At 32.8% G+C, this 27,905-nt stretch overlaps 4 protein-coding genes across 7 annotated transcripts in view; 2 read left to right on the top strand and 2 right to left on the bottom strand.

The window, feature by feature from the left end:
- Positions 1 to 57: 57 nt before the first annotated feature.
- Positions 58 to 7,663, bottom strand: LOC125061294 (protein MEMO1). The gene is made up of 9 exons (XM_047666651.1): positions 7,505 to 7,663; positions 5,212 to 5,293; positions 4,694 to 4,762; positions 4,065 to 4,177; positions 3,487 to 3,598; positions 3,074 to 3,139; positions 2,058 to 2,211; positions 1,442 to 1,546; positions 58 to 437 (listed from the first exon to the last, which is right to left on the bottom strand). The coding sequence occupies exons 1-9, from the start codon at positions 7,551 to 7,553 to the stop codon at positions 300 to 302; spliced, it is 888 nt and encodes a 295-aa protein (XP_047522607.1). The 5' UTR covers positions 7,554 to 7,663; the 3' UTR covers positions 58 to 299.
- Positions 5,748 to 6,909, bottom strand: LOC125061295. The gene is made up of 2 exons (XM_047666652.1): positions 6,471 to 6,909; positions 5,748 to 6,217 (listed from the first exon to the last, which is right to left on the bottom strand). The coding sequence occupies exons 1-2, from the start codon at positions 6,839 to 6,841 to the stop codon at positions 5,809 to 5,811; spliced, it is 780 nt and encodes a 259-aa protein (XP_047522608.1). The 5' UTR covers positions 6,842 to 6,909; the 3' UTR covers positions 5,748 to 5,808.
- Positions 7,664 to 7,930: 267 nt separating the features above from the next.
- On the top strand, positions 7,931 to 18,000 carry LOC125061293 (ferrochelatase, mitochondrial). The gene is made up of 10 exons (XM_047666650.1): positions 7,931 to 8,242; positions 8,742 to 8,863; positions 10,049 to 10,214; positions 11,104 to 11,221; positions 11,633 to 11,734; positions 12,756 to 12,918; positions 13,770 to 13,925; positions 14,899 to 15,015; positions 15,849 to 15,976; positions 17,467 to 18,000. Exons 1-10 carry the CDS (start codon positions 8,227 to 8,229, stop codon positions 17,555 to 17,557), a joined length of 1,179 nt encoding a protein of 392 aa, XP_047522606.1. The 5' UTR covers positions 7,931 to 8,226; the 3' UTR covers positions 17,558 to 18,000.
- Positions 18,001 to 19,188: 1,188 nt separating this feature from the next.
- Positions 19,189 to 27,905, top strand: part of LOC125061407 (leishmanolysin-like peptidase) — an 86,635-nt gene continuing 77,918 nt past the window's right edge. For all 4 annotated transcript variants that reach the window (XM_047666856.1, XM_047666854.1, XM_047666855.1 and 1 more), the window contains exon 1: positions 19,189 to 19,399. In XM_047666856.1, coding sequence (XP_047522812.1) covers positions 19,259 to 19,399 — 141 coding nt within the window. In that variant the 5' untranslated portion in view covers positions 19,189 to 19,258. The remainder of the gene's footprint in view (positions 19,400 to 27,905) is intronic.

The following is a 27,905-nucleotide window of genomic DNA, read 5'->3' as shown; positions in this document are numbered from 1 at the left end:
AATGAACACTCAGAGATGTTGGATCAGTTTTTATAAAATAAATAACAGTTTTAAAAAATAAGTATTTTTGTGTTTATGCTTATTAAAAAATTAAAGTAAAACTAATTTCGTAAATTTATTGTTTTAATAAACTTACCTTAGCATTAAGGTAAGTTAAATTTTGGCCTTTATTATGGCAATACAGGTTTAAATTTTATCGTACATTATTACGAAACATGATATTTGATCGCGATATTTATTGACCGTCTTACCCCTCCCCTGCCTAGGAGTCCTTAAGATACGTTTAATACAAGTCTAAGTTACTCAAATACTAGGGAAGCACTCGCGTAAGACACGGAGGAATCCTGCATTGTCATACATTGCGAGGATTGAGCGTATTTGAGAAATTGCATGGACATTTTTGGGCAACTGGGTTGACTTTGAAGCTTAGCAATTGCCTGAAAAAAAACATTTTTTTTAATGTTCGGAGGCGCTAAATTCTTTTAGGCCTGGACGCCACAATTCTATCACTGTTTAATATATATTTACTGTATACTTTCTATAGGTCTGTTATCTAAAGCTGGCAGCTTCAACACATTTATACTTTGTGCTTGTGTAGTGTCTGTGAATAAGCGCGAGGCGTGACGTCACACTGAATATGCATCATGAAAAGACTGTCCGTCTCTCTCGCGCTCAGTCAAGCTTATGAGTATAAAAGAGACAGTTATTGTTTTGTTTTGCTTTTGCTACTGTTCATAAATACATGTTGATCTTTTTTCTCATTATTATTTTGTCTGTGATTATTTACTTATTTGGTTGGAGATTACAATACTTAGAAAAAAATGTCTAATGAAATAATTGGTTCCGGCAAAACATTAACAGGACAATCTCGTGAAATAGTGTACAATGTTTTTAATTATTTTAAGCATCTTAATAAAAACAGTTTAATAAAAGAATTGTTAGTGAAGTACGCAATCAAAATAATATAAAATATTATATTATCGTATAATATACCTATTATATCCAGAAAAAAACACAAAACCCAACCCACCCAACCTTACTAAAACCAGAGTAGACTTAAATATATAGCTTGGCAAAAAAGTCATATTTTTAATCATACTGTATAGTGAAATTGCATTAGTGTGAGTACTGTGAACGCGCCAGCTTTCGATAACCGACCTATAATAGGCCGGACACATTTGCCTTATATTTTTGATTAAAGTACATGCTTTTTTATATATGTGATCAATCATGTGGAACCAACTAGCAACCACTAAAGAATTTCCGAACCAATACGACTTAGGGTTTTTCAAGAAAAGAGCGTACCAATTCTTAAAAGGCTGGCAACGCACTCGCGAGCCCTCTGGCATTGAGAGTGTCTATGTGCGGCGGTAACATCAGGTGAGCCTGCCCGTTTGCCTCCTGTTCGATAAAAAAAAGAATAACTTTGTAGATTCCTCACCTGTAACAAAACACCGATCGGATGTCTCCCACAAATAGTGTTGCCATATTTATTAAGATACGCTGTGAATGATGCTGGATCCATTTTCTCTATTAAATCCATACCCTAGAATAAAAAGAAAAAAAAAATAACTTACTAAGAACTTACCTAAATTTCTTAGATTTTTTTTATAAAGTAAAAAAAAAAGTGGCGCTACAACCTCTTTAGGTCTTGGCCTCAGATTTCTTAAACTGTTTCATGATAATTTGTTAATCTAATAGGCTGGTGATCAGCCTCCTGTGCCTGACGCACGCTGTCGACTTTTTGGGTCTAAGACATGTCGGTTTTCCTTCACCGTTCGAGTAAATGTTAAATGCGCACATAGAAAGTCCATTGGTGCACAGCCCGGGATCGAACCTACGAACTCAGGGATGAGAGTCGCACGCTGAAGCCACTAGGCCATCACTGCTCTATTTTATAAAGTTTATTTTTTAATCAGTAGATCTTTACAGGGTAGATTATATTTATTTATCATTAAAATGTTTCCCTCTAAATGTTGTGTACACTTGTCATTGATGCACATGTATGTTTTGTGTTTTTGTATGTTGTGTGTTCATGTGTTTGTGTATAACAATACCTGTTTATCCAGCCACTCAATGCTCTGATAAATATTCCCACGCGCGTTATCACGCCATGTGTAACGAAACCGTGACCCCCAATGGCAGAAGTCCGAGGATATAACCACCAAGTTCTGGGGATCTGCGAGGTATGGGGCTAATATCGAGCCGTATCTAAAAAAGCACCAACTTTTTGTCATAAAAGGAATACAAGTCATATAATAATCATCATAATAAAAAGAAAAAATAAAGTCCCATAATGGGACAGGGTTTTTAAAACAAATGGTGATTTTCACCAGTATAATACGCGAAATAGAACTAATTTGAGTGTACGATCAAACGGGCTCCAGCCCTGCGATTCTGTAACTCACTTTTCGAACTCACACAGCGGTTTTCGCATCGGCGGTCGCTCTCAAATCAGTCGTGAAGCAGTCATTTTATGATTTGGCATTCTGAAAAGGTGGGAGCTTGTAGTTTATTGTTTATCAGAATGCCAAATCATAAAATGACTGCTTCACGACTGATTTGAGAGCGACCGCCGATGCGAAAACCGCTTTGTGAGTTCGAAAAGTGAGTTACAGAATCGCAGGGCAGAAGATAAACCACTCCTTATATGGAAATGGTATTCATTTTTACAACAAACTCCCAAGCGAAAGAGAATTATCACTAAATAAATTCAAAGCCCTCGTTAAACGTAAATTAATCAATAAAGCTTCTTATAAATTAGACGATTATTTAAATGATCCTAATCCTTGGGATTGATTTGCTCCAATTCAAACTATTTGTATGACTCAAAACTTAGCGATTAAAAAGAGTGGCGGTGTTTCTTAGCTAGTTCTTGACTTGCAAACTGGTAGTAAATGTAAATTTAGAATCAATTTAACATATTTTCTGTTGACGTTCATAAGTGTATTTAACTTAACGAATAAAGTTATTTTGAGTTTGGGTATAGTCATAAAAAAATTTACCAAAAATAAAAAAAATGACCAAAAATAAAAAAGTTGTATGTTACAACAATACAAAAAAAAAAACTCACTTCGCCTCTTTCTCTGGAGTAAGCGACCCCACTAAGATTGGTATAATGGTAAAACTGGTTTGGTACCTGGAAAAAAAAGCCCCTATGTAATTCACAAAAGATTTCTGTACATAATATAATTTCATTCTGTGTGCGTTCACCACTTGCATATATGTACTTTAATATATTATGTTAAGATGATATGTGGTCTGGGTGATACCGCCCATAGACACTTTTGCCAGAGGGCTGGCAAGTGCGTTGCCGTCCTTTTAAGAATTGGTATGCTCTTATATTTTCAAAAATATTTTTTTAAGTATAAATACTTCTAGCTTTTTTTGACATTAGTGTTGAAAATTAATACAAATTAAAATAAAATACAAAAATAGTCAAGTGTTCTGTATGACCCATCATAAATAACATACAAACATACTCACTCCTCCATAACTTTAGCAATATAAGGCAAATGCATTTCTATAGAGTGCTCATCTTCATCAGTGGTCACATCCATTCTTTGGAACTGTCTTGTTGCTTCTAGCTCGGCGTATACTAAAAAAAAAACAAAAAAAACTACCAATATTTGAATAAGACTATATAATAAGACATTACATTTTTTTTTTATAAAATATAAAATACATACATGGAAAACTAACGAACCCAATAGACGTTATCTTTTACAGATACCGGCAAACTTCTTGAGCATTAAACAGGGAGGGGGGGAAAGTTTGCGCGTCGCGGGAAACAAACAAACGTCAACTACCGCCCCCCTCCCAGTAATACCTAAAAATCGCTTCTGCGCATGCAATGACATTTGTTCAAGATGTTTGCCGGTATCTATACATGTTTTAAATAAAATAAAAACCATTCGAATCCAGTATAACACACAAACTTAATTAAAATCGATTCAGCCGTTTAGGAATTTACAAACACACAAAATTTATATATACAAAGATAATAAAAAACAATTTAAAATAAAGAGAGATTTAAAAATAAAAACATTGTTTGCCGGACTTACTCTGCTTATCTATGGTGAGATCATACAGCGGTGTAGCATATTTATCTAGAGATGAAAGCGCACAGCCTCCAAGTCTGACATGATGCGAAGGACCCAGTATGAAGATACGTTTTCTGAAAATTATAAAAAAAAGCAATAAAACCAATTAAACTCTGATCTATATACTTCACTTGACGACAGTGACAGTTATGTTTGTAAACATTTTGTGAGTTGTCAATGTCACGTTGACGTTTTGTAATGTGGTGTGGATTAGACATTTTATTTTATATAAGAGGGGGAAAACGGGTAGGAGGCTCGCCGCTCACCAGCCCTGCGATATAATATAAACAATAAACTACAAGCTCCCACCTTTTCAGAATGCCAAATCATAAAATGACTGCTTCACGACTGATTTGAGAGTGACCGCGGATGCGAAAACCGCTGTGTGAGTTCGAAAAGTGAGTTACAGAATCGCAGGGCTGTAGTCAAGTGATACCATAATATGTACTGTCACAATGCGAGAGGGCTAGCGAGTTGCCTGCCTTTTAAGAATTTGGTGGACCCTAAGTGTAATTGGTTCGGAAACATCTTTAGACATCCTTAGTACTTAAGTAAAGACATTTATGTATAAACAATTTATTTATACTCACACAACCACTGGGCTAATTTGTCTATAAGCGAATGCTGCGCAGGCGCCGCAATACGAGTAGCCGGCATGTCTGTCAAAATTTTCATTGTTATCGTTATCTTCCTAAGTTATTTAAAAATAATATAAAAAATAATTCTATATCCAGGCGGTTTTTTAGAGGTATTTAATTCAAGGATTTTTAAATTAATAAAACCTTCTATACAATTTACTTATTAAATTAAATATAAAGTTCAAGCATGGCTATAACTAAAATAAGAAAAAGCTATTTTATACTCCAAGATTATACTAGAATGTATTTTTAATTCATAATTTAAATTACCTCTCAAAGCGATTACAACCAAAACCTTTGGGGTTTTTAATTGATATTCAGGGGTATTTGAAATTGATCTTAGAGGGAACATTCTCTAGGAGTTGGCATCACTAGCTAGGTAACTAGATTAAGTCTAGTTACTCGGCACTGATTTTTATGCGTCAAACTTTGACTCCAAAGATACTACAATTACTTTACTTATTACTTACGGGGCAATAATGGCACGCGCCGGTCCATGAGTAAGATCAGCTTTTGACAGCCATAGATCTAATTGTCTCGATAATTCAGACCCTGAAAGAATTATTTTTGTAGTTTAAGTTTTGCTTCAGATTATTTTTAATCATCTTTAAGGAAAGGTTTGACTTACATATATATATATATATGATATTTTTGCAATATGCTAAATTGTATGTTATATATGCATTTGTCTATGAATTTCCCAAAAACTGAGACACTAATTTTATTTAGACATAACTACAAATTTAACTTAATCGATGTACTTTATCTTGATAGATCAGAACTTGACATAACACATAAGATAGATATGATTTTTATGCTATTTTACATTACATTAGTGATTTTATTAATATAAAAATAGAATATTGGCAATGGTACACAACAAGCATTCAGTTTGTCTTTTTAGAGTACTTATCAATAGAATGCTGGAACAACCTGTCACCTACAATGTAGATTTTAATAATTTTAAAAATTTGTCAACCTTTAATTGTATAATTAAACAACTGAAAAAAATAAACACAATTTAATTTTCGCTAAATATCTTCAACATTTTATAAGTATAAATAACATTAATCAGACTTCAACATAGTGTCTACTTTTTCCGAAACTTCTTGGAGTAACTTATCACAAAATTTAGGGAACTTTTTCTCAAATTCAGATTTTAAATTATCAATATTAAACTTTTCCTTTTCAATCTCATCTAACATTGTTTGTGTAACCTCAAACTGCTTCAACTTGTCTATGTCTAGGCCAGAGTGTTTTTTTATTTCTTCCAAGCCATCAATAGCATCATTTACCGCATCTAGAAGTTGTTTATGACCAGTTTCTTTGTTGTAACCAAAATCTATGTTTTTTGTCTCAAGTTTGTCAAGATATGCCTGTTCTGAAGTTGCCAGATTATTTAGGATATCTGTGACCCCAGATTCTTCAATAGTTTCATGGAATCTTGAACAGTCTATAGTTTTTAAATCCAAAAGCCTGAAACAGACACAAAAGCATTAATTTCAGAGAAACACAATAGGTTTTTAGTCATATTAGATAGAGTTCAAATCAGTTTTGATTATTTTTCATGTTTTTTATTAATAAGGAGCGCTTTCCACATACATTTCACATTGTTATAGTAACAACCATTATTAAAGTAATGTACAGGCTTAATTGAAATTCCTAAAGTAGCTTTTGAAGAATATATAATTAAAAAATAAATATTCACCAGTATATACTTGTAACTTACCTCTTTTGTTCCACAACAAACGATATATCCTTTAACCGCCTGTTGGTTTTCTCCAACTGTTCAACAGTTTTAGCAAAGCGGTCAGCCAACTGCGTGATTTGAATATCCATATCGGTTTCTTCACGTTTTATTTTCATATCTACCAAGCAATCGGCGAGTACATCACGTAGACACTGTTGTGTAATGCTTTCCATAGCTAAATCTTCTCCATCATTATCAACGAAAACACTGGAATCATTGGTAACAGTTGCATTCACATTTTGTCGTATTTTTGAATCCCTCACCGATAATTTTTTCGACGTAGATGGCAGAACTGATTGACGTCTTGATGTTTTTAGGATTTTCGGCGGGCCCATTGCATTTTTATCCATTGTGAATATATTTTTCAAATTAGCTTGATATAATACAATACAAAAAACTTCGTTGATCGTTACGTGATTGACAATTAACTGTTGTTTTAAACTGCTGTCATGACTACGCCGGTGACCGCTTAGACCTTAGTCCCATTCGGAAACATCAAAGTTCAAACAAAACCGTAATAATGGTATGTAATGATAACTATAATCTTGATCCATTGCTAATATAATAAAAAACACTACGTCCATTTATATTCTATGCAAACATTCAATTTAATAATAAATGTTTCAAATATTTCAAAGTGGTGTTTCTGAACGAATGTGTCAAATCATCACAATTCAATGAACTTTTAACTCTGTTTGACCTTAGTTATTATTTATATTTTTAATCAGATTTCACCTTTTAAAAAATTATACTAATTTTGATTAATATCACAAGAAATTAAAAATAACTAACTATATTATTTTCTTTTACATCTCATTTTAATAAAATATGTTCTAATATTTATATGTATTAAACTTACAGTATAAACCACGAAAAATACTACTTGTATTATTATGTATTTATTGTACTATTCTTAATAGTGAACACTTATTGTTCCTACACATTTTGTGCCACACCAAAAACTTGAAACCTATCTGGAACACTGCCGTAATAATATATTTAAAAGTTCATACCATTTTCTGTGTACCAGCTACCAGCATGTGAGGCATTACGACAGGACATCTTAAAAGAGATTACCGTAAAAAGGACAACAAAAGTAATAAGAAAACACCACGAAAACACTAAAGTTAAAATCACAAATCACAATAAAAAAAATACACAATTTGATAATTGACTGTGGACATTGACATTTTAAATTTTGTTTATTGTCCATGGATTATTATACAATCCTCATTTTTTGTGTAGTTATAATTAAAATTATATTTTGGGCCCAACTATATACGTTTTATTGGGATTTTAAAGTAAAAGTAAATCAATGGTATATAACAGATGGTTTTCATTTTATTTTGAACGTTTAATAGTCTGGTAACAGATTATTCTCTGTTGGTAGAGTATAAACTATAATATCTACTGTCAATAATCAATATACATCTTATACTTTCACAAAATCACAATTCACTAACTAGTAACTACAAAGTACTAATCACAACAAATAAAAAAATTGATAGGTGTAATTTTGCTACTAAATACAATTATAAAATTAATATTGAATTAGCGACTTTTAGCTTAGTGGCAGAAAATTTTGTTCAACCTCGTATTATTCGGTCTTTTTCGAGAATTTTTAAACTGGATCTAATATTTTTTATCTAACCTAACCGGTTTGTACAATCAATATTTTTTAATAAATTAAAATTCAGTGCACTTCCGTAATTCGAAACAACAGACACGATTAGAAATGCTGTCTTTAATCTGTAAGTATTTTTTTCTGTTCATGTAAACTAAAAAGTTACCATAAATTAATTAAAATAACCTAACTAAATTAATTATACTGCAAGTTTCAGTTCTAATTATAGTGAAATACTAAAAAAAATATATTGCGCCATATATACTCAATTTGGGAAACTTGTAAAATATAAATATCATAGTTTTTATAGAATGTTTGAGGTTGATGACTTTTTGTATTTAAGTCTGATTTCAAATAATACTCTGACTGTAAAACATGTATAAAATTTTCTATTATAATTCATTCTCAGTCCTGTTTCTTAATTTCATCCTAAGGGATGAGACTCCTATACTCAAATGTTGTTTAGTGTGTATAATTTATTATAATTAAGGTGTGGAATAATAATGTAAATGAACCTGAATGGTTAATGGAAGAAAAACTAAAAGTCATTATTTGTGATTTATAATTTTATATGATTTATTTGATATACAAATATTACATTTAAATTTTATTTATTTGTATTATAGGTCAGAAGAATGCTAAAATTCTACCCCAGTTATTGTGCAATGTTAGATGCGCAAGTAAATCGCATAAACCCAAAACTGCCATAATTATGTTAAACATGGGAGGACCACAAACGGTAGATCAGGTGGGTTAAAAATAAATTTTGTATAAAAATGTTATTAAACCTAACCATATTGAAATCAAATTGGCCCATTGTGGGTCTCACAGTTGACTTTCACAATATTAATTCTACTAAAGTCTGTGCAGAAAGTGAACCATACAATATGTCTTTCATTTTTTTTTTTAATATTATGGCAATAGTTTTAACTTTATGCCAGTTTCATGTCTTTAATTTTCTCACAAAACTTATGTTTTATTTTTATATTCAGTATCAAAATGATCAACATTGTCGTCTAGGTAGAGGTAGTTTCTACAACTTCAAATGAAAAAATAGTTTCCTTTTTCGCACAGACTATTCTCTAAAATTAATTTGTATGAATTGAAAACTAAACAGAGGCTGAGGCTAGTCTTCTTACTCTGACACTTTAAGAAAATGCTTTATTTAACACATTCTCCCATCATGGAATCTAGTAAATTACAATATAATTCTTATGTCATACCAGCTGACATGTCAAACATTTGTTTTGCTATGTATATTATTTCTAGGAAACATCTTTTTAATTCAATAAAAATAACTATGTACAATAATGAAAAATAGGGGTGGATCATAGAGGGATTGAAAATTAGGGGATGTATGTATTTTTGTATGTTGTATCATAAAAAAATGAATTCTAAAATTAAAAAAAATTGGGGTTGACACCCCCTTATAACTTAGGGGTTTGAAAAAATAGTAGTATAGATAGTAGCCGATTCTCAGACTTACTGAATTCGCATAAGAATCGGTTGAACCGTTTCGGAAGAGTATGGGAATGAACATAGTGACACGAGAATTTTATATATTATATAAAATTCAAATGCCTGACATAGCTGCCTGTTGTCAATGATATGAATTATTATAGACAATATATGTTTTGTTGGTTTACGTGAGTACTATACAGTTGAATAGTTTGTTAGTGGATATAAACATAAATGTATATTTTATAATTATGCAAAGACTTACCAATTCTTGAAAGACCGGCTACGCACTCGCGAGCCCTCTGGCATTGAGAGTGTCCATGGGCGGCGGTATCACTTAACTTCAGGTGAGCCTCCTGCCCGTTTGCCCCCTGTTCTATAAAAAAAAGAAAAAAAAAGAAAATGTTTATTAAATACTTTTGCTATGTATTCCTAATGAATGCTAGTTATTAACTTCAATTTATTAACAATACAGGTTGGAGATTATCTTCATAGAATAATGACAGATCGTGATATGATACAATTGCCAGTTCAAAGTAAGTTAGGACCATGGATAGCTAGTCGGAGAACTGAGGAGGTAAAAAAGAAGTATCAGGAAATTGGTGGAGGATCACCGATTTATAGGTGGACAGATTTACAAGGTATTTAAGTATTACCATGTTATTATATAGCAACAGATCATATAAATAATAATAAAGATTTTTGTTGAAGTTACCACTAACACCTAGTAATTTAAAGTATTGGAGTCTGAATTGATTCAATTGCCGGAGATGAATTGAATATTTGAAATTGTTTTCATTTGAAAGGCTGATCAACTATATCTTAAGGAAAAATATGCACTAAACAGATACGTCCTGACTTTAAGGAAATTAACTGAGTACTTAGAATTTCTGAGTAAAACTTTCTACAAATCCTAAATATCTCTAGGATGTATTATTGAAGTGAAACTTCTTTATCGGGGTTGGAAAAAAATTTAGTCTAACATTTTTTCGTTACGCGTCACATTTTTCCGTTACGCGCCATCTTTTGAAGTGAAACTTCTTTATCGACGTATGGAAGAAATTTTGTAGCAGGTTACGCGCCATGTTGCTTTTTGAAGTCAAACTTCTTTATCGGCGTTGGAAAAAAATTTACACACATTTGTCACATTTTTCAGTTACGCGCCATCTTTTTCTTGTCCCTACCACGGTTGATCCGAAGAGAGTCGAAGCCATTACTAACAAAAATATATAATAAAGATAACAATGATAGTAATACTAATAATTCTATTACAGTTAATGAAATTCTATAATAATCTTAGTACTACATAGTAGTACAGTAATAAGTTAAAATGAAATAATTGTATTTGTATTCATGTCTATGATAATAAAAGCCTTTTGTTAAACTTTATCTAATTTAACTTTATTTAACCAATTTCTGTAAAGTTGCATATAGTAGATCATTTTTCGAAAAATAAGGTCATAAAGAAGTTTCACTTCTTACGTGTGTACCTACACCTAGTACACGCACACATTTTTTTTGTTATTCCAGGTAAATTACTAACAGAAGCATTAGACCAAATGTTACCTGAGTCTGCACCGCACAAACACTACATAGCATTTAGATATGTACCACCATTTACTGATGATGCACTGCAGGCGATGGAGGCGTAAGTATCTTTAGTATTATTATGAATTTCGTTGTTGTATTTGAATTTTTTGGTGTTATAATTATTTTAGTTATTAAATTAATACAGAAATTTGGGTTTTTAGAGTTTACTATAATTGCTTTAATGATAATTTTAACTTCTATCAGTTATTGTTGTCTTTATTAGTATTTTATTGTTTTTTTTATTATAAATTAAGTTTGCATTTCTTCTGGAAGATATTAATCCATGGTTCATCCATGGTTTTATGTTATCATTATTTTTTAACTCTGAGTAATGAAGTGTAAATAAATGCTACATGTTCCGAGCCAAGTGTAGCAATTACAATACATATTTGGAAAAAGGCATAATATAATACATAAAAACTGGTAACACATATATGTGAAATCTTACAAGAAATTATTTCTGTTTAAGTGACGGTGTGGAAAGAGCTGTGATATTCTCACAATACCCACAATACAGTTGTGCAACCACTGGGTCGAGTTTGAACGCGATAGCTGACTTCTATAAGGACAAGTGAGTTGCGTACTAGAATTTTTTTTTTCGCCCATGGCGCAGGATATAGTCTTTCGACCATACCGCCTACTCTTTCGTAGAATTTTTCCTTTTTTTATATATTAGATTCATTTGTCTTTCGTAAGTTTTTCAAATCCATGTTTTAACTTTTAAGTTATGTCAAATCGTTATCAAGTGGTGTTGAATAGAAATAATTAGTATAATCTATAGACTATAGATTATAGACTAATGTGTAAATTGGTCTATGGAAATTAGTGTTTCTCAACGTGGGGCTCAGGACCCACAGAGAAGCAATCTGATTGTCAAGAGGTGATGAAAAATGTATTAAAATTATTTGAAATTTAAGTTTCAGTTTTTCATTTTGTTTGAAATTTTACTTACTATGTTTCGTCAACAATTTCCTTATACCTATCATTTAAGTTTCTGAAGTGAACAGTGATTTTTTTAAAATGAAAAAATATGTATGCGACATGGCATAATAACACTGGTCTAAATAATATGTCATATGTTTCGCCGCAAAATACGGTATTAGATTCTATTACTCCTATTTCACCATGCCTCCTGCTGATAGAGGACAAATCTTTGTTTTTAATTTATGTTATTATTATTAATTATTTAAGATATCATGTGGAACATGGTGTAATGGTTGCAGCTCCTTACAAACGTTGTGTAAAAATAAACATGGCGATCAAAAAGAGTGGCGGAGAGTCTATTGCCAGTTCTTCTCTTCCGTTTTACGCCCTTGATTTGAGAACTGGCACTAAATGTAAAGTTAGAAGCATTTCATATACATTTTTTTTTGACGTTTATAAGTGGCAATGTGTTACGTATATGATTAAATGATTTTTGAATTTGAATTTAAATATAATAATGCAAAGTTAACAAATTATTTTATGTCTTATCTGTATTAACTGTGATCTGTGAAAATGTCAAATGTCAAAAGCGCACATAGAAAGGAAGACCATAGATGATAGTCGCACGCTAAAGCCACTAGGCCTATATATGTATGCATTCATTACAGGAAACAGCCGAATATAAAATTCAGTTTGATAGAACGGTGGGGGACTAATGAGCTCTTGGCCTCGGTTTTCGCTGATAGAATAAAAGAGAAGTTAAAGCTATTTGATGGGAGTGTCAGAGATGATGTCATGATTATGTTCACTGCGCATAGTTTACCATTGAAGGTAAGATTATAAAAAAAAGGGTGCGTGTACTTATGTACGCGCGTAAGAAGTTATACTTCTTTGGCATTATTACAAATAGTTTTTGATTGCATGCAAATAATTAATTACAATTAAATAATCAAAGACTGGAAAAGGAGTCATTATAGTCAATAAAGTTCAGTTTGCATTTGAAAAATTAAATAAATAAATATTTATCATTATTCCCTTACATTAAGTGTAACATAAATTCTACTATTATTAGAATGTTGTTTTTAAATTATGTCCAATGCTAATGTTATGCTAATCTATTCTCGTTAATGCTAATCTTCGGTGGGCAACTTCATTCTGTTAATTTTGTGTCACTTGTGGGCGGGGATTGAATTACGCGTTATTGTTAATATTATTTTCGAATTTCCAGTACTTTACACCACATAATGGTAACTTTTAGGTATAAAGAGTCACTGGGTGGTCACGAAACGTTTTACTATTGTGTAGAGAAAAACGTTACGGCGCGTTACATGGGGGGAGGGGTGTCAAAATGGAACGAAATTCCTTTCGATTAATTTATATGTTAATTGGTATCATAACGGTATACCAATTTTCGATTAATTTATTTTCTCGACACCAATCTTACGACGAAAAAAAAAGCCAACATCACGAGGTGTTCCCAGGCGGTCACCGATCCAAGTACTGACCTCTCCCGACGTTGCTTAACTTCGGTGATCGGACGAGAACCGATGTATTACAATAGCAAATAGCAAAAAAGTGTCGTGACAACTTTTCGTAAGAATTTTTTCCGTCTAGCCCCCTTTCACAACGCGCGATAAGGAACTTCGTTCGTTCCAATAATTTTGAACCCTTTATCACTTCAGGCGGTATCCCGTGGAGACACATACCCTCATGAGATAGCAGCTTCAGTTTCAGCCACCATGAGCAAACTCCAAGTACCGAACCCTCATAGGCTTGTGTGGCAATCGAAGGTTGGACCCTTACCGTGGCTTCAGCCATACACTGATGATGCTATTAAGGTATTATTTCACTTGTATTACCGTCACTGGACACTGGACATTTAGAGCGTACCAATTCTTAAAAGGCCGACAACGCACTGGCGAGCATTCTGGCATTGAGAGTGTCCATGGGCGGTATCACTTAACATCAGATAAAATCTTGTTGTTAAGTGTTAAGTGATACCGATATGATATTAAAAAAACATACTAGATAATTAAATTGTCGTTTCTCCTTTACTAGGTCGTGTTTCTCGCCGTTTAAACATTCCACAAATATTTTAAGAGCCAATTTGCCAAGTCCAAGTCTCATTTTAGTAAATAAACAAACAACAATTCATTTTTATATATTTAGTATGAGGGAACACAAGTTATTGGATTTGCATGGCCTATTTGCCTCAAAATCATATCATAAAATCTGTTTATATAGATATATACTAGCTGACCCGGCAAACGTCTATAAAATTATTTCTAGGAAACATTTTTTTAGTTCAATAAAAATAACTATCTAATATAATAAAAAATAGGGGTTGATCGTGGAGGGGTGACAATTAAGGGTTGTATGTATTTTTGTATGCTGTATCATAAAAAAATAAAAACAAATCTTGTCGAAAAAAAATAGGGGTGGGACCACCCTAGCATTAAGGGTTTTGAAAGATAGTAGCCGATTCTCAGACTTATTGATTATGCATAAAAAATTCGTAAGAATCGGTCGAGCCGTTTCGGAGGAGTATGGGAACGAACATTGTGATCCGAGAAGTTTATATATTAGAGATATAAGAATCCTAGAACGTTTAAACTTAAATCTGAATTTCAGGAGCTGTCAAACTACTGTCTGTATAAAGTTTGACAGTTCATATGAACCACAGATAAGGAAATGTGACGATAAATTTATTATCTGTAAACATTTTTGATAAGTTGTTTATAAATTGTTGAGATGTTATAAATATTTTTTGTTGTAACACATGTATAAATAATAGTGATTTAATTTTTTCAGTCATACGCAAAGAAGGGAGTCAAACACATGATCCTCGTGCCAATAGCGTTCGTCAATGAACATATTGAGACGTTACACGAGTTGGACATTGAATACTGTGATGAAGTCGCTAAAGAGGTAGTCACAGGTCATTTAATAAAAAAATTTTTTTTTTATTAAATGTCCGTTATTCGTATTAAGGAATGTTTTTTGAAAGCGCCTTTAAGTTAACGTATTTATTATGATTTGAATTGTCTCTTTTCATCACTCTGTAGATTGGATTTAAGAGAAAGAGACGAATGTATAACTTTGTTTATTGTCCGCGCAGTTTTTATAGTCTATGGTAATCTATTATAGACTAATCTGTGATGACAATATAAAATGGCAGGCTGAGTCTGAATTAAGACACATATGAAAGTGGAATATTAAAAGTAATTTGACCATAATACGTTACTAGTTTATAATATTAGATTTATTTTAAAAATATCATAAGTAGGTGTTAAAACCCCCTTGGTTTAGGATAAAATTCAGAGTCACGACTAGACTCATAAACCCGTTCTAAAGTTATTTTGTTTGTCAAACGGGGTCATACTTAGAGCTATGCCTATTATATATTATAGTATATATATAGTTTATATAAAATAGTTCAAATAATATATATATTAAACATAGCTCTAAGTATGACCCCGTATGTATACAGTATATATTAAAGAGTAAAAACAATATACTAGAACCTGATAGAAGGGTTAAAATTAATGGTTCTATTGGTATTTTCAATTTCAAATGTCTGAAAAAGTTGAGGGGTCCCCTTACCACTTAGGGATATAAAAATAGTTTACAACCTTGATCTACACACCTACTGAATATAAACAAAAATTTATTAAAATTGGACAAGCCGTTTTGGAGAAGTTTGCTTACACTGTAACACGAGAATAATATATATATATATATATATATATTATTATTTACAGGCAGGTGTTAAGCAAATAGAGAGGGCTGCAGCACCCAACGACCATCCCACATTCATAGCAGCTATGGCTGATGTTGTGGCCAAGCACTTAACAACTGGACCGAGTGTGTCGAGACAGTTTTTGTCCAGGTATATTTATGTTTGTTTGAAACACAATATTCAAAATGCCAATATATATCTCTAGTCACAATCTCTAATGTCAAATGTGCCAAACTTCATATAAGGGAGCGTTTAAGTATTACGTAACGCAATTTTTGGAGATTTTTGACCCCCCCCCCCCCATGTATCTCGCCGTAACGTTTTTCAGTACCTAGGGTACAGTACTGTACTCAAGTATAGTAAAACGTTTCGTGACCACCTTGTGCCTCTTTAGTTACTATAATGTGGTGTTAGTAGAAAATAATATTAACAATAACGCGTAATTCAATCCCCGTCCCGCATCGTAACGTTTTACAAAAGGGAAACCCCCCCCCCCAAAACGCGTTACGTAATACTTGAACGCTCCCTAATTCACTTCATCAATAGTTTGACAGATAAATATTTGAGTGACATCTTAATTTTTTAATAATGTTTATGGTCTAAGAGACCCGACGGTGTCCTGTACACAAGTCTTACAAAAATTAAAAAAAAAACATCTTATTAAAAATTCCATGTTGAAATTAGCAAAAACAAAGATGCACATACACATTGGCACACACACTTGGAAGCATCATCAAGTAATACCACTTTACATACAACATAATAGATCTAAAAAGGGCGACCTTACAAAGGCAGCCTTTTCCTTCAACCAAGACATACCATTAAAAAAACAAAGAATTTAACTTATGTAATATAACTAGCAGACCGGCCAAGCGTTGCTGTGGCTAAGGTTTTTGTAATATTACATAGTAGTAAACTATTCAAGGGAAACGGTAGGAGAACACCAGTCGTGGGGACCCATGCAGACCATGCTTTTTTGATGGTTATGCCATTAAATTGTAGCTTATGTGAAATGTTGGTACTTTCAACACAGCGCCATCTGTTAGAATTGTGACTGTCAAATAATTAACAAATAATTTGCAATAAAATAATATTACGTGTATAAATGTTTTAAGTTAGTTCAAACTGCACACGGTATGCAAATTTGATTGAAATCAGTTATTAGTAGTTTAGGAGTTCATAGAGCACAAACAACGTGACACGTAATTTATATTTATTAAGATTATAAATAATATATAGTTAGTAAATAAATATTTAATTGTAACAATATCATCATAAATTGTAACAAATCAAAGAGAAACCTCATTTTTAAGTTGTTAATGTTTTGTATTGATAAATTATTTAATCAATTACTAAACTTTAAGATTTATAATATTGGTGTAGGATTGTTTCGATAATAATTAATTGATGAAGCTTGGTGGTTAATTTTTAAAAAATGGAATGCAGTAATTTTTAAATTGTTGTTCTTTTTTCAAAAATGGACTGTAGTTGTTTTTGTATTATTGTTTTTTTTTCAAATATGGAATGTAGTTATTTTTGTTTTATTGTTTTTTTTTTTTTTCAAAAATGAAATGCAGTTTTTTTAATTATTGTTTTTTTTAAATATGGAATGCAGTTTTTTATTATTTTTTTTTTTTCAGATGTCCCCACTGTGTTAGTGCAAGATGTCAATCTTCAAAAGAGTTTTACAAAAAATTATGCAATTATATTGAGTGCTCTAAAGAGATGTAAAAAATATAAATCAAATTTAGGTTTTATATTGTAAACAGCCAAATAAGTTTGTTTATTAAAAAAATATATGGATTCGATAGAGCAATATCTTGACTTGTTATATTAATGAAATTTGTTTTGTAAAGGAAATACATACTTCCAGATAAAAGCGTTTAATTATAAGACGATTAATAATACGGCATGGTCACTATACTAAATTGTTGTAAATGAATGGTCATTGTAGTGCTATCGACGATTTGAAATGATAATTGGCCCGCGTTCGTGACCATGCAATCAAAAACTAAATAAACGCATTGTATTTTCTTTATAATTTGTATAAAAGTCATGACATTGTTATAATGAAGCCATCACAATCTCAATGCATTTGAATTATGTTTAGCGGAACTGTTTTCTAGGGTTTAGGTTATTGTATATATTTGGTGGATAATAAATGTTTTTGGTTATCTTTGTTTTATTTTTAACTACACTAGACTAAAGATGCGAACACGTATTCGCAGAAGAAACATGATTGGTCAACTGTGTGGAGAGAACTCTAGCTATAACTGAGCCTAATATAATAATATGACCATGCAGCAGCGTCCCATTATTCATAATTGTTATTATTGACGGATATTTCGACTTAATATTTGGTTCATTCCTTTATTAGAAAAAAAATACAATTAAATTATTTACTTAGTTACTTGCCTACACCTAGATACAGTTACTTTCGATAAGTGTTCACTGGAACCCAATTTAAATAAAAAATGTCATTTGGAAAACAAAGTTTTAGAGAAATTCGTGAAATTACATCCTCATCTCAAAGATTATCCAATTCCAACAATATCGCTTATATGCATGAAAGTTGATTCCTCCTTCATTGAAGTCGGTTTAAGTTTTTGCAATAAACCCCGTCAAAATAATTTCTAAATGCCATACCTCGCTATATCAAAATAAAAAAAAGATGGCCCTGAATTGCATATAGGTAAAATACACTACCCATATCTTTCTCACCTCTTACTATATAATAAAAAGATATTAAATTAATTTACCCGCCAAAACACCTAGATTTTAAAAACATATGGTAAAGGTTCTTTTACACTGAAATCTTTAACAGCTGTTTACCCGAGGTGAACCCAACTTTAATTTAGGCAAAATAATAAATTTAATTCGTAGTAAAATTGCAAATAAGGGCAGGCAATCAAGGCCGTATTTATTACGCATCAAAATATTCTATACACTTGCTTGCTAAGCGCGTTTTATTGTGTAAATAGGTTAGAGAACTATTTTGCAATTTGCATATTATGTTGTAAGATTTTAAAAGTCGTGTCTCGTTGAAACGTCTCAAACCGATTCCCAATTGCAAGTCCTTATATATAATTTAAAAACTTTTTAAAGTTTAATGTACTACTATAGGTTATTCAAAATATTCAAACGATATAATTTATTTATTTTTATTTCTTATTCTCTTTTTATACGATGGAACGCTTGCTTTCATATTTTATTTTAAATATCGCGCGATGAACATTGACATGACAGTTCAATTTCAAAAGTACACAATTGACAGATCACAGCTGAGACTTAACGAACTGAAGTAAGCGACAAGCGCAATACGTCAATAAGTTTATTCCGTGATCCGTCATTTAATAATAAAATTAGTTAGATCGCAAAGTTCGGTATGTCAACACGTGTCGTAGTTTTAAAATGTAAACAATTCATGTGAAAATGTCGAAAATGACACTATATGTGTGTGTTTGTGTTGTTTTGTTTATGAATAGTGTTGTTTCGTATTCGTTTGTGAATGAATTAGAGACAGACCAACATCCACACAGACATTGTACACATGAACACCCCAAAGAAGACCAAGTAAGTGCTGTAATAATTAATTTGATTATAAACAATCTCTTTGATGCATTTAAGTCGAACGTTTTGATGCGAATATTGATTTATATTTAAATCTTTGACCGGCGGGCTTTTTTGATTATCTCGACGAAGAAATTACAATATTTACATTAACAACTTTATATTCGCATGTCTTTTGGAAATATAGAGTAATAAAAAAGGTTTGAGTTTTGTATCACGTATTTACCTAACCTCAAATTAGTTTTAATATACATTTTTTTTTCTTTTCAACATTTGAATTAATTAATAAAATCCTTACTATGGCAATATTTTTGAAACATTGTCTACGTTAATTATTATTTTAATTTTAATTTATAATTTTAATTTTAATTTATAATATAATTGTAATAAACCTAATAAAAATACTAAAGACTTGGCCTAAAGGTCTAATTACTAGGCCATAAACTCAAAAAAAAAATCTACGTTTATAGTATTTTTTTAATTATTTGTTAGTTATCCATTTTTGTTTATATTTCCCACGTCGAAATGCGTTCAAGCGGTTTTGTATTTCCTTCAGACAGTCAATCTACTTCATCCTAGTTTACTTCACAGTAGTAGAAGGACGGGTAAACTCTCTTTTCATCCTCAGTAGTACTTAGTATTGCATTTTTCTCTTTCTGTTCTTTATGCGATGCATAGCATTCCTCGCCTCGCTGTAACTAATTCAGTCCGTCAATTTATCGAAGATAAAAACTATCTCAACTTTCATTGGATTTTTTTTGTTTTTAAATTGAAAAGTTTTGACCTGTTTACAAGCTGTGAGATATTAGATTCTGAATTAAATGTTTGTTTTCTTCACAAGCCGTAAACGTTTTTTATATTTTTAAGTTTTCTATTTATGTACTTAGTAAAAATTGACGACGAGCATTTCATGAAACCAATGATAACTAACCAATGAATTAACTATATAAACATGACATGGCTCATTTTATTGATAATATAGCTATTAAGCTATCGCGGAATATGCTTAATACTTGATTAATACTCATTGTATTAGGAATAAATAATCTAAATTAGTAGTCTTCATTTCACCAACATCACCTTATGGCGGGAAGTCTTCTACAGTCCGTTTCACAAGGCTTTCTTTTGCGAACTGTGTAATCGACTCCCGGTGGGGTCTTCCCTGAGTGACCTCAAAATGTTCAAAATTCGAGTATACTCCTCCCTCAAAGGCCGGCACCCACTAAAAATGGGTGTCTATGGGCGATGACTGCCCTTTTTGTGCGTCCCGCAGGTTCGTTTGCCCCCCAATTATATAAAACTTGCAGGTTTTTCTGTGAATTATTCTCTGCATAAACCTCAGAGTTCACGTCATAAGATTTTTATTAAAAAATAGGGGTTGATCGTAGAGGGGTGAAAATTATGGGTTGTTTGTATTTTTGTATCTTGTATCATAAAAAAAAAATTAAGGGGTGGATCACTCTTAACATTAAGGGATTTGAAAGATAGATAGTAGACGATTCTCAGACTTACTGAATATGCATAAACAATTTATAAGAATCAGTCGAGCCGTTTCGGAGGAGTATGGGAACGAACATTGTGACACGAGAATTTTATATATTAGATAGATGTATTCCAACATTGGCTTTATATGTGTCGTATAATTGTAATATATATATATAATTTATGTTAGTTGTAGAAATACGAAATATATAGTTAAACAGACGAATCAATGTGGGTGGTCCAGTTTGATGAAATGATGAAATCAATTCCAATTCGATTCGCTTTTGTTTTCTTCCCAATTTACGTTAGAAAATAAAATGATTACAATGAACTAAGTTTAATGATATGTAGATTCGTTTATCGTACTATTGTATTTTATTAATGCATAAATTTCTTATCTTCATTTATATCGCTTGCCTCGGAGATCAAAGTCGTAAATCACTTACGACTGTTTTAATGTTTTCTCATTTTTGTCTTAGGGAGCGTTCAAGTATTACGTAACGAGTTTGGGGGGGGGGTCCTTTTGTAAAACGTTACAATGCGGGGCGGGGATTGAACTACGCGTTATTGTTAATATTATTTTCGACTTACACCACATAATAGTAACTAAAGAGACACAAGGTGGTCACGAAACGTTTTACTATACTTGAGTACAATACTGTACTAGGGTACTGAAAAACGTTACGGCGAGTTACATGGGGAGGGGGGGTCAATAATCTCCAAAAATTGCGTTACGTAATACTTGAACGCTGTACAATAACTGTATTTTTTTGTTCGTTCCCATACTCCTTCGAAGCTCGACCGATTCTTATGAAATTTTTATGCATTTTCAGCAAGTCTGAGAATCGGCTACTATCTATCTTTCAAACCCCTAAGTGATATGGGGTATCCACCCCAAAACAAAAAAAATATTTTTACGATGAAATTTTTTGTTTTTATTCTTTTATGATCCATCATACAAAAATACATACAACCCTTAATTTTCACCCCACTACGATCAACCCCTATTGTTTATTGAACTAAAAAAATGTTTCCTAGAAATAATATAGTAATTTAACCTCTTAAATAGATCGCAACAACCATAAAGATAGTTTTAGTCTAGATTGTATTTCTACCAAATAATCTAAATAAGTTAATGCGACAGTTTAAAAAAGAACAAAGATTGGTAATATTATATTTATATTTCAGCAAGGTCTTAATATTACCGCGAAATGAGTGGTAATAAATTACGTTCTAGACATTCGTCAAAATTACCGTCGTTATGTGCGGTTAGTGTGTCGTCCGTAATTATGTTTAAACTGTGAAACAAATCACTGTAATATACATTTAGTTATTTTTGAACTATAAACACTAAATAAGAAGAAGAGGGCTATTCGTGCAATCTATAATTTAAAATGTAGGGAATCTCTTGGAGATAAATTCAAGGAAATTAATAATATACTTACCTTTCCCTCGCAATATATTTATGAAAATATTATGTATGTATACAAAAATAGTGATAAGTTTACTAGAATAGAACATACGCACAATGTTAAAGGAACAAACGCAGGCTGCAATTTCCCCGTACTAGACTATCTAAAGTTAGTAATTCTTTTTTGGGAAATGGGATACTCTTCTTTAATAAAATCCCAGAGGCTGTTTTATCCCTGCCTTTTAATAAATTTAAGAAATGTATTAAAGAAAAGCTGTGTAAAAAGGCTTACTATAAAGTCAACGATTATCTAGTTGATAAAAGGGCCTGGGACTAGTGTTAGACAGGCTACTTCTAATTAATTTGCGATATTTGTTTTAAAATAAGTGTTGTTTGATGATTTGCTATTTTAAAAGAGTACCGAGAGTTATTTACGCCGGCTTTTTCTCTCGGCTTACACCCTCTGTCTTCTTTGCCGATGAGTAGGGATTTATATTTTAATGACGTGGAATAAGTGATACCTGTATCTTATGTTCCATAATAAACATATTTTTTTATTTTACATAACAATATTCAAATCGTCGAATACGAAAAAAAGCTTTCATTTTATAGGTATAATTGTATATCGCCGCGGACTTCGTTTCTCCTTAATGTGATTTTACTTAACCTACCTTTTTAGTACATACCAACATGGAACACTTTGCAATGCTACCCTAGAGACTCTCCGGTTTTCTGGAATGAAAACTTTTTAGGTTTTTCTGTGATTTTTCTCTATATAAACCTCCACCGGTTGTTGCGCCACTGATTTATTTATTTATACTTTATTACCTTAATCAAAACATACACATAATAAGAATAAAAAAGCAAACAGAAGTTATAAGGCAACGGGCGGTCTTATCGCTAACAAGCGATTTCTTCCAGGCAACCCTAAAGTGGAACAATGAAAAAGAAACACTCACAGAGGGTAGAGTACAAGTAATGCAAAAATTATTAACAAAAAAAAACTCAAAATAACACGTTACTTTAACTAAAGTAAAATCTAAAGATAAAATAACAATAATAATAAATAAAAGTATGTAGAAACAAAAATTTTAAATGAAATCAAATGCAGCTAGGTGAGGGGTACCGGGTTCGATTCCCGGTTCGAGGGCAAGTTTTAATTTAATTTAAATTTGTTCTCGGCCTTTGGGAGGGTTGTGCGGTACCGGGCGAGTGCTTCCGTACATGGAAGATATGATCGAATTTCTAAGACAAAAAAGCACGAATTATAAAAATCTTATACTTGACGCTGGCTAAGGCACAAACCGTGCCAGAGCCATGAAAAAAAATACAATCAAAAGGTCACAGAGTAACAGAGGTAACAGAGTCACAATAATTAATACATATAAGCAGAGCTAATTTAGTTATTTACAGTTTCTAATGACACTAATATATAATCTGTAATTGTTTATGAACTTATTCAGCTTATTTAAAGCGCTTACTTTAGTTATGTGTAGCCCTTGTTCCTTGATAAATAGGCTATCCAATACAAAAAAAGTGCTCACCTGATGTTAAGTGATACCGCCGCTCATGAACGCTCACAATGCCAGAAGGCTCGCAAGTGCGTTGCCGGCCTTTCAAGAATTATAACGCTCTTTTCTTAAAGTATAAATATAGATATATGACGCGGCAGGACGTGACTAACTAAAGAAAATTTCAATGAATTAGTTAAACGTATATTACCATAAAAATGTTATAGTTATTTCAATGCTGTTTTGTTATGAATATGTTAATTTATGAATGCCCGTAGACACTACGTCTTAGCCGGAATATAATTTAGAGTGTGATTCCAAAGCGTAAAGACGTATGTCAGAATTTTGTGTTCGGTTTCAGTGGCGTAACTATACCATCTGGGGCCCGTGGCAAATTCTTTTGATGGGGCCCTATCAGTAAAAATCGTCACGTTTTACTCAGTTTAATTTTCATAAACTTCCAGATTTTCAGCGTTCTCAATTACACGTTGTATATGTCCCACTAATGGCCATAGGCCTCCTCTCTTACGCCCGAACTCAATAATCAATCCACAATCTCAGATTGAAAACAATCTGACGGCGGATTATGGATTGAGATAGGTTATTGGGTTCGGGCGTTGAGCGAGAAGGACTGGTGTGTAGTCCCCACGCTAGCCCAATGCGTATTGAAGACTTCACATTCATTCATAGATCATCTCTTGGGTCGGGGTCCCGTGGCATTTTGCCAGCCCTGCCACCCTATTGTTACGCCACTGCACTGGTCTAATACCTGCAGCTGAATTTTATCATCGGATGTCAAAGCAGAATACAAAATACCATCCGTATCACCTTGACGTCCGTCGTTCCACAACTGAGCGTTTCTTAAGGCAATTTAACGAAAGTTAATAGAGATTAATGAATTGTGTTAACACAACACAAATAAAATACGTCTCTAAATTAATTTATCGTATAATAGCGTTTTTAATTCGCCATAGAGTCGAGACCTCGCGCCGAAATCAAATACATTCTGCGCTAACATATAGCGCAGTCGAATTTGAATTATGGCTCCCGATTGGACCATAATAGTCATTTTTAATCTATGATTTCAAGTACCTGTCAAATTAAAATACAAATGCTTTAAGTTTTTGACATTTGACAAATGACACGATGACATGTAGGATACTGTGATCGTGATATATCGTGACTAGGACGAAGAAATCTGTGGTTGTATGGCAAATAAAATAAAAATAATATTCACATATGCCGGCCTATAACATCTGCATGTCGCCATCGTAAGATGTGCTGAGTTTCGGGGCTCGGCATTCGTGTTAAGAAAGTCATAATAGCATTTTAATTACGCGACAAGCGTTAGAAAGCGTTGCGATTCAAGAACAACACTAATTTCTAGTCTACCATATGGTACAGTGGGTTTTAACCCACGTTTAATTATGTTCAATATCACTCGTATAGAAAAGAGCAGTGTTGGCCTAGTGGCTTAAGCGTGCGACTCTCATCCCTGAAGTCGTGGGTTCGTAGGTGCACCAATGAACTTTCTTTCACACGTATCAGGCACGGGAGGCCGATCACCTACTTGCCTATTAGATTGACTACTACTAGACCGGAAAAAGGTTCTAGCGCCACTGATTTATTTATTTTATTTATATATAATACGTATATATATAAGGCGTTGGGATATCTCTCTCCCTGAAATATGGCGAGGGGGCCGATTGCTAGCCATGCGTCATACTCGGGAACGGGTGCTACTTGTGGTGGCTGGTCGTACTTGAATTCGTGTGTATGCGGTGATGATGTAGTTATTTGGACTGTGTTTGCGTGTTGTTGCCATTAGAATGTAAGAGCGTGCTCCTATTTCACCATGCCTCCTGCTGATAGAGGACAAATATTTGTTTTTAATTTATTTTATTATTATTAATTACTTAAGATGTCATGTGGAACATGGTGTAATGGTTGCAGTTTATAAACATTGTGTATAAAAATTGTGGAAAAAGTGTTTTCTTTAAAAAGTATTATTATTTTACATAATACATACTTAAACTGCGTGTTAAGGAAAACTAATTAAAAAACATTTTTATGTTCAGCACGAGAAACATGAACAAGTACTTTGACATCTTTACGGTAATTTTTTATCTAATTATGTACAGAAGATAGAAAAATACATTATAAAGACTTATTGAGCATTTTTTAGAGAGTTATTGCCGCCCACCACCATTGAATTACTGGCTGCCCACTGAAGAATTTCCGAACTAATGTGAAGGGTCCTTCAAGAAAAGAGAGTACGAATTCTTTAAGGCACTTGCGAGCCCATGGGCACTCGCAACCAGAGGATAATAACAATTATTAATTCCTTTTGGAAGCAGAACTGACTACAAACATAGGCTAATATTATGTTAATTCGTGTATAAATAGATGAAATATAGTTCACATTTAATTCTCTTCGTAATATAATAAGAAAAAAACAGTTGCCATTTTTTTAGGTCTGGATCTCAGATTTCCGTATGTTTAGTGATCATTTTTTTTATGGCTCTGGCATGGTTTGTGCATTAGCCAGCGTCAAGTATAAGATTTTTATAATTCGTGCTTGCCTTAGAAATTCGACCGTGTCCTCCATGTACGGTTTAAGCACTCGCCCGGTACCGCACAACCCTCCCAAAGGCCGAGAACAAATTTAAATTAAATTAAAACTTGCCCTCGAACCGGGAATCGAACCCGGTACCCCTCGCCTAGCTGCCACTTAATAAGACCGCTAGGCTTAGTGATCATTTGTCAATCTAATAAGCGTAGTTTATCAACCGCCTGTGTCTGTCACATGTCGAATTTTAGGTCCAATTCCTCACGATCTCCTTCACCGTTCGAGCGACTGTAAATGCACAAAGAAAGTCCATTGGTACACCTACGAACCTACGACCTCAGGGATGAGAGTCGCACGCTGAAGCCACTAAGCCAACACTGCCCTCATTCATACTTGGTAACACATTAAAACAAATATTATTATTTTCAGTGCATTTTTTAAAGCAATTTACTTTGTACTTAATGAATAAATTCTTTGCGATCATATGTCATTAACATAACTATGATAAGAATGCGGTAGTATTATATTATACATAAAACCATTACGTTTATGGTATATAAATCAGCTGTGTCTGACTTCATGATGCTATGAGCTAGCTATTCTTGTTACCGGTCAAGTATTACGTCACGCAATTTTTGGAGATTATTGGACCCCCCCTATGTAACGCGGCGTAACGTTTTTCTGTACCCAAGTATAGTAAAACGTTACGTGACCACCTAGTGACTCTTTATACCTAAAAGTTACCATTATGTGGTGTAAAGTATTGGAAAGTCGAAAATAATATTAACAATAACGCGTAATTCAATCCTCGCCCTGCATCGTAACGTTTTACAAAAGGACCCCCCCCCAAATTCGTTACGTAATACTTGAACGCTCCCCTATCACAGCATCTGTATGTCGCATTGCAGCACGATTGCGGTGATGAAGAGTTTATACCTGCAGCTGAGTTTCATCATCGGACGTCGACGACGAAGTTCCATATCACCTCGACGTCCGTCCGACAACTGAGCGCTTTTACAACAGTTTTTGCCGCGCACTATGTGGAACCAGCTACCCGCTGAGAATTTCCGAACCAATTCTTAAAAGGCCGGCAACGCACTAGCGAGCCCTCTGGCAATGTGAGTGTCGTTTGCCCGCTGTTCTATATAAAAAAAAACATGGGGCGTTGTATCATAACAAATGGGGAATCTAGTTAATATGCCATACCTCGTATATAAAAAACTAAAACTTAGATTGTTTTTAAGTTAAAATAAACCTTTATAAGGAATAACCGGAGATAAAATTGTGAATAAAACGCGTTCAAATTGTGTAATTAAATTAATTGCTTTGATAAGCAGATTCAATTCTTAGTCTAAATAAATATACTGTAACTAATGGCATTCATTAGATATTCGATACGAGTTATTAAAGCATTCATAATAGATATATTTCACGGATAACGGATAGTTACGCGTCATTTGTATTCCGAAACTTCACGTAGGTTACACTGAAGTATTTCATAGACACATAGACACAGACAAAAACACACACACAAAA

Source organism: Pieris napi, chromosome 23 (genome assembly GCF_905475465.1).
Source record: "Pieris napi chromosome 23, ilPieNapi1.2, whole genome shotgun sequence".
In the NCBI taxonomy this organism is placed as follows: Eukaryota; Metazoa; Arthropoda; class Insecta; order Lepidoptera; family Pieridae; genus Pieris; species Pieris napi.
This window is presented reverse-complemented; position numbering and strand designations above follow the sequence as displayed.